This window comes from Pleurodeles waltl, chromosome 2_1 (genome assembly GCF_031143425.1).
Source record: "Pleurodeles waltl isolate 20211129_DDA chromosome 2_1, aPleWal1.hap1.20221129, whole genome shotgun sequence".
Classification (NCBI taxonomy): Eukaryota; Metazoa; Chordata; class Amphibia; order Caudata; family Salamandridae; genus Pleurodeles; species Pleurodeles waltl.
This window is the reverse complement of record NC_090438.1, coordinates 582378368-582393799: the sequence shown is the minus strand read 5'-3', so window position 1 is coordinate 582393799 and position 15432 is coordinate 582378368. Positions and strand designations below refer to the sequence as shown.

At 43.4% G+C, this 15432-nt stretch overlaps 1 protein-coding gene across 4 annotated transcripts in view; it reads right to left on the bottom strand.

The window, feature by feature from the left end:
• The window catches only part of BBS9 (Bardet-Biedl syndrome 9), a 1749160-nt gene that overhangs the window by 1677113 nt on the left and 56615 nt on the right, over window positions 1–15432 (bottom strand). For all 4 annotated transcript variants that reach the window (XM_069215484.1, XM_069215483.1, XM_069215485.1 and 1 more), the window contains exon 3: window positions 9890–10040. In XM_069215484.1, coding sequence (XP_069071585.1) covers window positions 9890–10040 — 151 coding nt within the window. The remainder of the gene's footprint in view (window positions 1–9889; window positions 10041–15432) is intronic.

The following is a 15432-nucleotide window of genomic DNA, read 5'->3' as shown; positions in this document are numbered from 1 at the left end:
GTAAACAAAACTCCAGATGGAGTAAATTGACGGTTAGAAATATCCAGTGCTTTGACATCTGAGAGACGTTTAATAGAAACAAGGCACAATAACATGGTTAATTTTGCAGATAAAATTTTTAGAGAAAGCATGAGATTATCAGGCCATGACAATAGAAATTTCAAAACGATATTAACATCCCACAGTTGACTGTATTTAGGCAATGGAGGATTGGAATACTTTACTCCCTTTAATAGGCGGCAAATTAGAGGGTGCTCTCCAACTAGTTTCCCATTAACGAAAGAATGATTGGAAGAAATAGCTGATCTGTTTAAATTGATAGTACGGTAAGCCTTTCCTTTGCTGGCTTCTGCCGCTAAAAAATTTACTATAAAAATCACATCCGTTGAAACGGGATCAATGTGTTTTCCCAAACACCAGCTGTGCCAAATAGACCAGGCTGATTGATAAGCCTTCTTTGTACCTGGGGCCCAGGACTGAGAGATGTATTGTGAAGCTTCCGCCGAAATGCTAGGGAAAGAATGGGATTGCCCGAGACTTTCCATGCAGAAAGAGTCAATACGTTGTCCAGAATAAGAGGATGAGGATGGCCTAAAGGGTCTAGAAGCAGATTCGGGAAGGAAGGAATCAACATGGGAAAATCTATGGACAGTTCTAAAAGAGTTGGGAACCAAGCTTGTGATTGCCAAAAGGGGGCTATGAGTATTAGAGAGGCTTGTTGGCGTCTGAGATGGGTCAATACCCTGCTGATCATGAGGAAAGGGGGAAAGGCGTAATTAAGGGAAAGAGACCAGTCCTGTAAAAAGGCATTGGACGCTAAAGCCAATGGATCTGGGCGCCAACTGTAGAATTGGGGAAGCTGAGAATTGAGACGAGATGCAAAAAGGTCGATTACTAACGGACCCCATTTGCTCTGTAAGATCTGAAAAATGGAAGTGTGAAGTTTCCAATCGCTTGAATCTCGAAGATGACGAGAATGCCAATCTGCCACTGAATTCAGAGACCCTAGAAGATACTCTGCATGAACCGAAATATGGTTTAAAAGGCAATATTCCCAAAGGCCCTTGGCTAATTCCGCCAGAGGTTTGGATTTTGTGCCTCTGAGATGATTGATATAGCGAACCGCACAGATGTTGTCCATTCTGAGAAGGATGGCACAGCAAACTCTGTTTTTTGCAAGGCTTCTGATTGCAAAGGAGCCGGCAAGCATCTCTAAACAGTTGATATGCATTTTGGACTCCTCTGACGACCATGTGCCTCCAGTCGAGATTGGTCCACACCGGGCCCCCCAGCCGGATCGGCTTGCATCTGATTCTAATACTAGATCTGGGGCTGATGCGAAGATAGTCCTTCCATTCCCAGCATCTAAATGGTCTATCCACCATTGAAGTTCTGTGCGTGCGTCTACGTCTAAGGGGATGATGTCTGAATAGGAGAGGCCTTTCCTTAAATGACAAATTTTTAACCTCTGAAGTGCTCTGTAGTGAAGGGGACCAGGGAAAATGGCCTGAATTGATGAAGAGAGGAGACCCACAATTCGCGCTAACGTTCTGAGAGAGATCTGTGAACTGCGTAGGATTTGTAGAATCTCCGACTTTATGGTCTTGATCTTTGCAGAAGGAAGCATGAGAGTGGCTGAAATTGAATTTATTTGAAAACCTAAGAATTCTATAGTTTGGGAAGGAATTAGGATGGATTTTTCCTTGTTTATGATGAAACCTAGATCCGAGAGAAGGGAGCAAGTTATGGATAGGTGAGATGAGAGAGACTGTGGAGATTGGCTCATTATTAAAATGTCATTGAGGTAAATGATGAGTCTGATCCCTTGAGCCCTGAGAAAGGCTACTACCGCCTTCATGAGCTTGGTGAAACACCATGGAGCCGATGATAGCCCGAAAGTTAGAGAGGTAAAATGGAAATACTGGTTTGACCACTGGAATTGAAGGAACTTTCTGAAATGAGGGTGGATTGGGAAGACTAGATACGCATCTGGAAGATCCAATCGCACCGTCCAGTCCCGCTGAAGCAGTGTGTCTCTTAGGTGGAGGATGGTTTCCATCTTGACATGGTGATATACTACGAAATGATTGAAACCTTTGAGGTTTATCACAGGATGCATCTTTTTGTTTTTCTTCTGAACCAGAAAAATGGAGCTGGTGAAACCTGATGGGTCGGGAAAGGTGGGAGAGATGGCCTGTTTTTGCAAAATGGATTGCACTTCTGAAGAAATAAGGAGAGCCATGTCTGAGGTAAAACGAGGAAGAGGGGGAGTATGGGTTTAAACTGGAGTTGAATAAAGTTCTATGGAGTAACCCTAAATAGTGTTGAGAATCCAGGGGTCTGCCGTGATTTCTGACCATTTTGTTAGGAAAAAACAGAGACGCCCACCTATGGGAATGGAAGGAAGTAAAAGATTTACTTGGTTGAGTAGAAGATCTTGCCTTCCTGAAGCCTCTGGAGCAGAAACCTCTGCTTCTTTGAGGATAGAACTGCGGCCTATACTCCTGGTAGGAGGCGTTATGATATCCTCTGGAACCTCGGTTGGGGTAGGAACGGCCGGCAAAGCGGTTCCTTCCTCTGCTGGCCCTTGCAAAAACCCGTTGGGAAAACATATTTTTCAGCGATTGCTGAGCTTTGTCCAATGAAGTAAAGGTTGCCACATATTTGCTTAAATCTTTGATAAAAGAATCCCCAAATAGTGCACCATCAGTCTGAACGTTGGGTTGGACAGATGCCAGGTTGACCAACTTCAGATCAAGCTTTAATAGTAAACCCATTCGCCTCTCATGGATGAGCGCGGAATTCGCGTTCCCCGGAAGGTAAAAAGTATGTTGGACCCATAGGGTGAGTTCTTCAGGGTCAATAAAGGAGCCGTCAATCCTGGCTGCCTCGGCGATGTCAAAAATACGGGTTAGAGGACCCAAACGTCAAGCAATTTATCTTGGCAGGAGGCCCACGCCTTATCCACTCCCTTGCGTGGATCCTTGCCCATTTAGTAAAAAATTTCAGGAGGGGCTGATCTATGGAAGGAGTAACAGAGAGAAGGCGGGATAGGGAGGGACTGGGACATTCTGATTTTAATTTAGCTCTAGTTTGTTTGTCCAATGGGCAATAGATTTTGGCGGAAACATATTGGGCAACATGGTCTGCGGGAACCCACTCAGTAGAGTTGGGATGGAGGATATTCGAAGGGTCAAACATTGCGAAATCTTCAGGGTCTAGAAGGGAAATAGGGGTGGGAGGCTGAGGGGAGGTCAATCTGGATTTCTTTGGGGGAGAAGGGGAGACAGAAATATCGTCCCCAACGTCCGAAACATTGGAGTCAGAGTCCAAATCAGGTACATCATCGTACGTATCAGGGATGGACGAAATAAACAAAGGGGAAATAATATTTTTCGATTTAGATTTGTGTTTCAAACTTGGTTTCCCAATGTCCAAATTGTTATACTCCTTGGAGGGAGCCTTTTGAGGAACCACGTCCTCTGCCACATGTGAGGAAACCTCACTTCTCTTTTGCACCAATTTTTGTAATTTTTGGGGGTTTTTGAGGGAGAGAGGCGCTGACTGCATTCCCCCGCAGCCTGGGCCGACATGGATCTGGAAATCATGTCTGAGAATGAAATTTCTAGATTTTTTTACATTTTTTGTATAGAAGAATTTACTGATTGCTGGACAGATGATTTAATGAAGGCAGAGAGCTCCTGCCTAATGTCATCAGCATCCTGCAAAGAGGGGGGGAATTATCTGGTTCCATAATAGAAAAAGGAACTGGGAAATAAGGGGTTAATGGGGAAAAGGGCTGAAGAGCAGCTGAAAGCCCTGCCTATGGGCATTACCGGCAAAGCAGGAAGCAAAAAACCCCAGACGGAGCAAGCAAGGGCGAGGGACATAGCAGGGCGTGAGCATGAAAGTCTCCGGTAGCCGAAAAAAGGAAAAAAGAAGGTATTTCTTTGTGAATAAAAGTGCGCGCTAAGCAGGAGGAACACGCGACAAGCCCAAACGATTCCTTAGGCGCTTCGGACCAACCGCCGTGAGAGGAAACGTTAGGCGGTTGAAACTGAAGCGCACGAGGCGACGCGCGCTGGTACGATGCGGCAACTTGCCGACTGCCCAAATTAGAACGGAACACGCAAGAACAGCGCGTAGAATATGATAAGCAATAAAATCAATATATTCACACTAACAAAATACAGAACATTGAAATACCGTAAATATATATATCCACAAGTGAAAAAGGGTACTTAACTTGACTGTGAGCAGCAAGAAAAGAGGGCTGTTCGCAGTCAAGTGATGTCATAATACCTATGTAACCAATTTGATTGGTGTACACTGTTTGAACTACGTTTTTATTCCCATTGGCTTTTGTTCTCTTGCCTTCTGTGAATTGTAGTATGTTTTCTTGACTGCTGCTGTTTATTAAAGTGAGAAAAGAAACGCATAATAGGAGCCTCCGGTCTTGTCATAAAATTTCACTTTTGCCATAGATCTTATCTAACAGACAGGGCAGACTTAATCCACATGGCGTGCACATGCCCAAATAACGTGTAATTCTGGTCTAATACAGGATCAAAACTATAAACTGAAGTAGCTAATATTGTATCTATTGATCTCAAAAATGTCAAGTTAGAATTGATCCAAAAAAGGAAAAGAGGAAGACCTACCATAAACTAACAACTCTAGGGCTATTGTTAGCTTAGGGGCACAAAGCACGTCATTGGCTTCAATTGAGTGAACATACAATGGATTCTGGTATAAGGACATGCTAGAATGATCTTTGGTGAAGGAGATCCATGTGGAAAATCTAGAAAAGATAGGTTATCAGAAGATTTGTACAACTGACTGAAAGTGATCCAAGTGGTGTTATCCCTGACTCTATCCCACCAACACCCTGCCACTCTTAATGCTTTTAGATACTCAAACGGTCAGAGAATTGTAGAGTGTTTGTCAGCTCAAGAATAATATTCTGACAACGGTAAAATGCATGTGTATATAACATCAGACTCTAGTGTTTGTCGAAGTACACAACGTGAGTGTATTCACAAACTCACCTTATGATTAGAAATAATGGTAGAACGTACAACGTATCTCTGTCGGCTACATTACAGCCCTGATGTGAGCCCATTTTTTAAAACTTGTTTTAATTAGGCATTTTCAAACATTAATGTCTATTTGACTGTACATAACTGCGACTTGTTACAAGTACAGAAGGGCGATAGTAAGGCACAAGCAGTATACATTTTGTAACAGGAGTGAGAGTAATGCAGACAGGTGTGTGTGTATACAGTTACCAAGAAAATAAGTTAAGTAGGTCAAAAGGGGTAGCGACATAAGCACACTCAGCTGATGCACAAAGGCACCCTGTTCTGTATCGTCCACACATAGGATACCTGTGGCACTGAAGGAGAGAGGGAAAAAAAAGGTAAGAAGTGTACTGTTGGAACACCAGTCTTGTGGGTAAATGTCATAACTAGGGGATGGGCGGACAGGAGGGAAACAAGGAGAGGGGGGGAAGGGGAAAAGAGGGAGGGGAGGGAAGGATAAATCAAGAGTTAAATTCTACAGTAGCAGCTGGGCAGGTGTTGAAATAGGTAAGGTATCTGCAGTAGAATGCGTGACAGGGGTGCCAGCCCATGATGGGGAAGCAACTCCCCCAGATTTAAAGGCATAAAGCAGGGCATCCCACTGATGGGAGACTGAGTACCTCTGAAGTTCCCTCAGTTCCTCTGAGTGTAAGGATGTTGCTTCCGCCATCCCCCACACCTCCATTGAGCAGTCCCTGGCGAGGATGTGTATGAGGGCGGTGTTCTTCAACTTCCAGGTGCATGTGGCCAAGAGGAGCTCCAGATCAAGTAACATGGCAACTGCTCTATTGCTTTTAGTAATCGTAAACAAGCAGAGGGCACACATACCCCAGGAACGTAGGGAGGGGATTACAGTAGCACGGGAGAGGCGGGCTGCCTGATGGGAGCCTGTTTTTATAATATTTTTTGGGAACAAATTAATATACACATTCCTATAAGCATAACAACAAGAACCAACCCTCCACCTCTCTTTACCTACTCAAGCAAGGAGAGTTCAATCAGATCACACAGTGTTAGAACCCTGGGAGTTCTAGGTCGTTCAAAATGGAAGCCACTCCATTTGCACATGGCGGGTGGAGCCCAACTACATGCATTTGAAGAAGGGCCTGAAAACAGAACTATTTCAGCACACCCTTAATTGAACCATTTTGCCTGAGTATTGCAATGAAGTGTGCAGGACTCTAAAAGTGACTAAACTCTAAATACCCCTCATTTTTCACCGAAGATTACTCTGTTTGTTTGCAACACTCTGAGGTAACTGAAAGGTGATGTGCTGCACTTTACAAAACATATTGATAAATCAATCCACTCTAAGAAGCAACTGTGGGGACTGAAAGACAGGCATCCTTGTGGTTTAACAAGACATCCCTTTCCAGGATAATGACACAGGGTAAGTATATGCTGTACAATGCACGTTGTTCAATAGTCAAGACTTTTTTTAAACCTCCTTGGATTTGTGACTGCACGCAAAAACTTTCATTTCTTCTGCGAAAGAAGCGACTGCTGAAAACACTTGAGGGATTGAGGTTTTCTCACTGAATGATTCCTTTCACAACCCGTTGCCATTCATCCTATCAAAGGTAAATCAGACCATGATCACCCTCTTGACACTAGCCCATGAAACTATTCCAAATCTGTCATGTTCTACAGCATTCAAGACAATAAGCAGCTTTTTTCCATTTCTGGATAAAAAGAGTCAGCCTTTCCCACCTGTTCCTAGAGGAAGAAAACAACGAATCATATGCTGTGAAAGCAGAATTCACTTTATAGAATCTGCTAGAACCAGGTCTTCAGCTGCTGTTACCACAGGTAGAAAAAGGGCGTGATAGTCTATTATGTTTCCTGTGCCGTAACAATCAAGGAGGCCACACCCATGCCCAGTCTTCGCAACAATTCTAGGGGAAAAATGCTTGATAAGTGAGCAGGCATCTCCTTGACAAAGGGATCACTGAAACGCAATCTTCATAGGAGGTAAATTCCAACATTTGAGATGCATTTACATTAGGTGACCCTGGAACTGCTCCTTTCAGATTGCAGAGCTGGCAATGCCTTGCCCTTTGTGGCCAATTCCCAAATATATCTAGGGTGATAGTGTCACCTGCGGTCGTTGCTAACTATGCCAACTCAAGTGTCTTTGTCAGGAAACTCAACAGGCCAAGAAGTTTGCCCAAATATTCAAACTGGTACAGATAGTGGAGTATCTTGAAATATGCACACACAAATGTAACCCTCTTGGGATCCACATTCCTCTCAATGGCAGGTGTAGAGGTTTTGCTGACATGAGGCTGTGCACTGCTTTAACCAAAAGGGTTCCCAAGCATGGCTTGCTTGTACACAGCCACCCTTCCACGCTTGACCTGTGTTCCTATCCTCGCAGGGCCTCCTGTCTGAAAAGGAGATAGCAGCAAGAGAGATTTCCGAAGGCTTTGCTACAGCCACTACAAACGTCAGAACTTCTGCTTCGCCTTCAGTGATAAAGCACTATTTTTAATAAGATTTTACTTTATAAAAAAAGAAAACGTGCAGTTACTGCTAAATGGTTCATGGATGATGACACGCCATCCTCTGTCCTCGACTGCCCAAGCCCCACAGGCTGAGATAAATAGATCAAGGCCTGGGAAAAACACAAGAGCACTCCACACTGAAAGAAGATCTGCAGTTTTTCCTGCTGTGGGCTGGAGCAGCAGCACAAAACGAGGTCTAGCCGACATATCCCCCCTCAAGCTCACCACATGGGAGCAGTTTCGGTCTTGAGTGCTGCAACTACACCTGATAAAAGAGGACAAGAGTGCTGAAGCAAATCAAGGAGAAATATTTGATGTCAGATTAGATTATACTGGTAGTTCTGAACTGCTAGCTTTTTCAGTAGTCCAATTTGGGCAGCAACATGTACTTGAAAGTTTTTTGCAGTTGTCACTAGACATAAGAAGGAAGCATAATGGTTGGCTAAAGCTCAGTATCATACTTGGATTGAAGGCAGTCTAGTCTTAAAAGGGTTCCTGTTTTCCTTTTCTGGAGCTGGTAAATTTATCATTTTTCTGCCAGCAAGGTTTTGGTGGAATAATCCTACACAGCCGGTGCACATTGTATTGTTTCTCCAGACCAGTGTATTGTTTGTATACTAACATAAAGTATCTTGGTATATATGATGTCACTTTCAATGCATTTTTTACAAGTAAAAGGTGAGCTACCTTGCTAGCTCCCCATATGGTTCACAAACAGAGTTAAAGGAATTCATTCATATTGCAGTACAGGCCTTTAGGCATTATACCAGTTCCTGTAGAAGCATATTTTACACTCTCCTTAGGGGCCCTCCTACCACTACACTCTACCCACTCTCTTGCCACATTTGTGGAGCTAAAATGTAACAAGAGGAACATTGCATAAAAAAAATCCTAGTTCAGCCAAACAAATGTTCAATTGGTGCTCCCTTAATACACCTTTTATTGTGCCGAGTTCTCTTCTGGACCACTACAGTAAACTCTGGAAGATGATGGTTCTGTAATGTTCCAACCAGACATCATCTGCAGCATCGCCTCTGTTATTACACAAAAATATCCATTATTCTCTTGCTGGAGTGCTCAGTTTTGATTTTGCCCATAAACTGATGAGCCCCCTCCAACATGAAGTAGGTAAACAGTTCAGTTTCAGCCTGTATAGAGATGATGTGCGTTTCCACCTAATATGCTTCATTTTTATCCATTTAAGCACTTTCAGAAAGCCCAATTATTCGGCTCTTGAATTCTAGGGAAAGCAATTTTAACATCTAATTAAAACCGCTAAATATTTTCCTCCGTGGTATCAGTAGTGTATTACAGTTTTGAGATACTGCTTCAAGATTCAGTTTGCTTTATGCTGACATACAGGATGCACTTTTGGGTCCAAAGTGTGCACTTTATTGACCATCTATTTTCAAAATCCCATAATTTCCAACAGAAAAGAGCCCAAATCCAAGTCATTGCTACTTGCAGGTGCTGGTTGAGTACCTTTCATGCGGTTGGTACTCACCAGTATGCAGATAAATTAGGGTAGCTGGCTTATCTTAAATTAGCCTTGAAAATCAGAATCTTCTTTTGTTTCTTGCCTGGTTGCCTCACATTGTGAGCAACAACTGTTTCTCTTCAGGAATATCCAACTTGAAAATATTGTTTGTCACTTAAAATGATGACATAAATGTTAGTCACAGAGATGGGAAGTTTGCTTAGACTAAGACTCTCAGTTCAGTCGTATCTATATGTCAACATTCAGTGATTGTAATTCTGGGAATTAGGAACGAGAAATTTAATTCGCAAATGCAGTATTTGTGCACCTGAATGGAAGTCACATGCACAAAAACTTAGAGAATTAGGCACTTCTAAATGATCTCACAAGCATACGCTTGACCTGAAAGCTCCTATATTTCATAAGTTTTTTAAGGTACGCTTTTCCCCAGTTTGTCTTTAAATTTCCCTTATTCCTAAAATGTTCAGCACCAAATTTCCTATTGAGTATTTCAAGCTTTTCCTGTGGAAGATGTTACCCTTTTTTATTACCAGTAGTAACTATTAACCATCAGTATATGAAGTATAAAGAAAACAGGATAATATCATGTATAAGTGTTTGCGCTCTTCCAAAAGTAACATGCAAAAGATCATTGAATATAAAGAATATGTTTAGTTGCTAAATAGTAAAGCTTACAATAACAACACATTGATCCCATCAAAATGTAAGAGTTTTAGAGATACTCAAACTGTAAAACATGGGATGAAGCACAAAAATTACTTCACCTACAATTATAAGAATAAAGTAAACCAAGCAGTTATACTTACGAAACAAATTTTCCAACATGCACTTGCAGCACTGGATCTCTCAACTGCACTTCAAGGAGTAAATCTTCAGCTTGCATTCCACCCCCAGCCTGTACAGGGTGGGGCGCAAAGACTCTAAGAAAGCCCATGTAGCTGCCCACAATTATTTTATCTGTTGTGGAAAAAACAATCAGTTACATACACATCTTAATGGCAAACAACGTGAATGTTATTTGCCATGCTGTATTAGAAATTGTATACCATTTTAAAGAAAACTATAATAGAAGAACGTGATCTCATTGTGTTGCAATGAATCAATAAATTCCAGCTGGGAGTTTGAGCATGGCACTGTAATGCTGTTAATTTGCTGTCCGGTATCATACATAAAGCATTGATTTATTCCTCAGTGTATGCAAATGTTCTAAAATCTAGATTTGACGTTCATTTTATATCTAGTCAAATTTGTTTATACAATTAAACTTTGAATTATTTGTATGAATCTCTTTATCTTATTGCACAACTAGTTCTCAAAATCCACATCTGAATCTTTCCAATTGTTGATATATTGTTTCCCCAGGCTCCCTATGTTACCAATAGTCTATTCCATATGTTTGACTGATGTGGAAAATGCAAATTAACTTTGGAACATAACAATGACCCTTCATTTTGCTCCACTTTCTCTACTGAATCTTTGTTGAGCGCTCAACAACTGGGCTAGTGCGATATCTTGATACTTATGTGAGGAACTCACTTGGTTCATGAAACGGTTTTCAAATCATATACTTAGGAAAGCACATGAGCATACAGTCAGAGATAGACACTTCTTTCTAGTCCTTATCACCATAACAGATCTCGTTAAACAATAAAAACTTCTGCTTTATAAATTTGAACATGTGTGGTTGCTAAACGTTTTGGTTTGGACAAAGCGTCAAGCTGTATTATCCCTCTTCAAGAATTAGTTATGCTTTTATAGATCTGCTTGAAACTATTCCATTCATGGATTGGACTTAAGGCTTTTTGAGTACCTTAACTGTTTATTCTTTACTGTGATACAAAAGAGATATGGCTGTAGGGATGTAAAAGTCCCCTGCATGGTTTGGGTGTGCAGTGTCTGACTTTAGTTATTGTAAGTTCATGTTTGTTGTTTTTGCCCAATACACCTATAAACCGATAATCTTGCTAGCTCGTGGAGAATTCCTTGTTAACCAGGGCTATGATCTGAGGATTAGGGGCACCCAAAGTGCACCTCGGTTCCACAGTGAGGCCAGTGCCCAAGCCTGTCTTTGTTGAATTTTCAGTGGTTGAAATAAAATATATAGTGAAGGGACAGCCCTTTTTGGCTGCTTGCTTCCGAGAGAGTTGCCTTCTGCTCCACCCGCCCTCACATACCCAGTGTAACAATCTGTCATTCTCCCTTTTTAGGGCCTTCTGCTTCCATGTTTGTACAGTATGAGAGGTGCATGGGCATATCTGTGTAAGAGATGATTGACTTTGAGTACTGTGTGCATCCGTCGGACTGGAAGAGTTTGGCTCTCCAAATGTATGTCAAATTAAGAAAAATGATGGATGATGTTGTGTGAGGCTGCTCAGGTCTCTGTTGACCTGAAGGTGTGCCTTTTCCTCCTGCCTCCTGCAAAAGGATCCAGTGATCTGGTGAGCTGGTGTGTCGGGAGTGGAAGAGTTTCATCCTTTGTATTTGCCACAGTTCCTCTACCAGAGTTCTCCTTCTCCTCTTTCACCCTTGATTTAGATCTCTGTGAGATGTGGTCTGCTGCCCATGCTGTATGGAACCAGCCCAAGAGAAGCTCCTGTTGTCCGTGGCCCAGGCATGAGCTGGTTATGAATTGTCCATACATCCTGTAATTGAAGGGCCCGACCCCCTAGAATTTAAACATTGTTGAACAGATAACTGGGCAGTTCTGATTGTAAACACAGGTCTTATTTACCTGCATGTTGTTCCAGGATTTTTCTGTTTTCTAAGGCAGCGCTGCACACCAGAGTAACAGAGATGTGTGGTAAAGGTACACCCTCAGCTAGCAGCTACCTTCTTTGCCAAGCTTGGGATGAGCTTAGAACCAGTAACTGAAGAAGAGTTTCTGTGTCTGTCTTGTGCGAGGAAGACTTGCCTTTGTGAAGATGATGTTGAACTGCGTCTTTTCAAGAGAAGTTAATATTTGATAGAAGGCTCAGAGCAAAGCTGTCCCAAGAAGACACCTGTGGCACTGTGCCATCTCAGGAGAATGATCTCTCCTCACCCATTGCCTCAGAAAATCACCAAACACCATCTGTGTGTATTACCTGTGGTCCAAAGAAAGGGCTGCCAACACCTACTATTTGTTGGTCAGCCTGCTTGTGCCACAGCCAGTCCACTGAACAAGACTGCAAGTGTGTTCTCCCAATTGTCTTTAGCAGCCTTCCAGACTGGGTTGGCTCCTTTTCCTGACAGAGATTTGGAGCAGCATCTGGGAGAGGTGGCCCCGAGTCTCACAAAGTTGAGTGCATTCAAGAAGTTCAGTAAAATCCGCACGTAACCACCCAATCCATTGTCTCTGGCCTTGCCTTTGCTGGGGAAGGGCACTTACATCCTCTGATATAATAAAACCCATACCGTGATTGGATTCCCCAGTTTATAGTACGTCAAGGCAGCAGAGCCATTTGTTGGCTACCTCTTATTAGTCCATGGGCTAGCAGACCTTGTGGATGGTACCTGGCAAAGGACCCTATAACTGGCCAATGCAAGTTGCTAGGCTATAGGGTAGTTTGTGGGCTTTGCTTTGGGCGTGAGCTACTTTATTAGGAGTTTACTGAAACCTCATAAGAATTCCCACAACAGCTCCTGAAACTCAATTCTGTGCTGTGCAGACAGATACATTTGACTTTTAAGAGTAGCAAGTGAGATGTTATACCTTTGAAGAAGTATTTCTGCAAGACTGTCAAATCAACTTTTTTTTTTTAAACAAACATTTTATTAACAGATATTCTCATATGCAACATTACAATAACATTTCAGTTGACAGCTGTTAATCTGCACCTTTTCAATGTTATCCCCAATGGGCGATAACCTATTAATCATCTAATTCCCAACAACTCCCCCCTCCCTAATGAGTCAGGTCCAATATGTTTGGGGTGTAGTGTATTGTTGGGCCATCTACGTCTAATATTTATTTAAGTGGCATATCTCAGCACGCTGTTCAGGTTGGATCAGTAATATTGTGGGGGAGGTAGCAGGGCTGGATCAGTTCAGAGATGGGTCAGGGGTGCTTTGGGTCAACTCTTTTATGCTATCCACAAGGGTCTCCCACGTCCTTGCCATATCTAGTGGTCTAAACCCTCTCTTGGCCTCTCCGAAGAGCGAGTTCCCTTAACAGAATGCCCATCTCTCCAGTTTCCTGCACCACCTAGTTACTTTCGGGTCATATGGGTTTTCCAGTTCATGGCATTTTCCCTCTTGGCTATGATGTAGGCCAGGTCCTGGAATCTGCTGGTCACCTTCGTCTTAGGTGTATGCGGAAACCCTCCCAGTAACTAATGGCCCATTGTACAAGGGACTTCCCCATCTATAATGTCTGCCACCTTCTGAGTCACCTCCACCCAGCATGTCCCAAGCTGTGGGCAGACCCAGAACATGTGTTTGAATTCCACCCCTAGTGTCCCACATCTTGGGCACTCCGCCTCCGGTGTATTGAAATGTCTGTTGATTTGACCCGGCATCGAGTATGCTCTATGTAATATGAAGAGGTTTATCAATTTAAATCTAGAATTTCTCAAAACCTTTCCAATATAATTTCCCAAGATTAGTCTGGGATGTGGGTTCCCAAATCCTCTTCCCATTTAAGCCTCAGCGATTCCAGGGGGAGGGTCGTATCTGCCTGTATTCTATTATATAAGTTTGTGACAGCCTTAAACATGCCTGATGTAACTGATAGGTATGTACTGGTGGCCTGTATTTGGGGCTCTGCTAAGCCTGCCCTCCAATGGTGACGAACAACTGCAGTAACCAATCCATGCAACAGAAAATGCCCTCTCGGTAGGGCGAACTCCGTTCTGAGATCTTCAAAGAGAATCAGAGTGCCATTCCTAAAAAGGCTACCAACTATTAACCCTCCTGCTGAGTTCCAGGCATGTAACCCCTCCCGGTTACCCATATGTGGCAATGCTTGCAAGACCAATGAAAGGAGGTCCAGAGAATAAGGAACATTTGTCTTAGTTTTACACAAACAGCATGTCCAGCATTGAGTGATTACCTTCAATTCGGGTATGTCAACCCCTCTGGGTTGTCAGATTATCAGCAAGCCTTCTATCAGTCTCGTTACTGGAGGCGTAAAGGGCTTCACCAATGCTCTGGGGGCACGTCTACTCACCAGCCACTGTGTGAACCATAGGAGCTGCGCAGCAAGATAATAAGATTCAAAGTCAGGGACTGCTAAACCACCATCCGTTGACTGTCTCTGTAGTTTGGCCAAAGCCACTCGCTTCTGATTGGGAATATGTTACCAGGGTATCTAACTCCATAAAAATTGCCTTAGGTTTCCACACCGGTAGCACCGTAAAATAGTACAGCAACCTCTGCAAAACTATTATTTGGAGGAGTGCAACCCTGCTAGCCAGCGACAGGGGTAATGTCTGCCAGAAGGCCATACCTGCTTGGATGGTTCGTATAGCGTGCCCCACATTACCGTCCAAAATGTTGTGCATATCATGATATGTTTTAACACCCAAATAAGAGAGGCATTGTGACTCCCATAGTAATGCACCCAGGTCTGAAGTGGCTACCCCGGTGGACCCCAGGGGGAAAAGGTGGGACTTCTGCTAGTTCATGCCGAGTCCCAATAGAGCACCAAACTTGGACAACATGAACTGGGCACTCGGCAGATACCTCTGCGTATTCCTTAGGAAAATAATCAAGTTATCTGCATATAAGGCTATGCGGTGCCATGCACTGCCTTCTCGTATCGCCTGGCCCCCCTCCCTCGTGAGCCAAGGGCGCAAATGGTTCCATAGCTATCACGAATGACAGCGGGGAAAGGGGGCAGCCCTGCCTGGTGCCCCGCTCAACTGCATAGCTGTTTGAAATTCTCCGGCCGGTGCGGACCCTATCCACTGGCGCAGTGTGTATAGTAGTTTTACCATGCTATGTACTCTTCTCCCAAACCCATCTTTGCCATCACAGCAAACAGACAGCACCATTCAAGACTGTCAAATGCTTGTTCATTATCAAATGCCAGTACTCCCACCTCCGTCTTGTCATAGGAGGGGTCCATCATGACAGCCAGTAGTCGACGGACGTTAAAAGCTGTATTCCGTCCTGGGACAAATCTTGCGGGCCGGGTGTACCAGGTGTGTCATATGAGGGACATGCAGCATTGCCAGGATTTTACTAAGAATCTTATAATCCAGATTAAGCATGGATAATGGCCTATACGCCCCACACTCAGTCGGGCCTTACTGAGTTTTAACAGGGGCACCACCAATGTGCCACCCTCCTCGTAGCCGGCAACAGTCCCCTCTCCTTTGCAGCCTTATATAGGGTGACCAACTGCAGGGCTAACAGGTCAGAATACGTG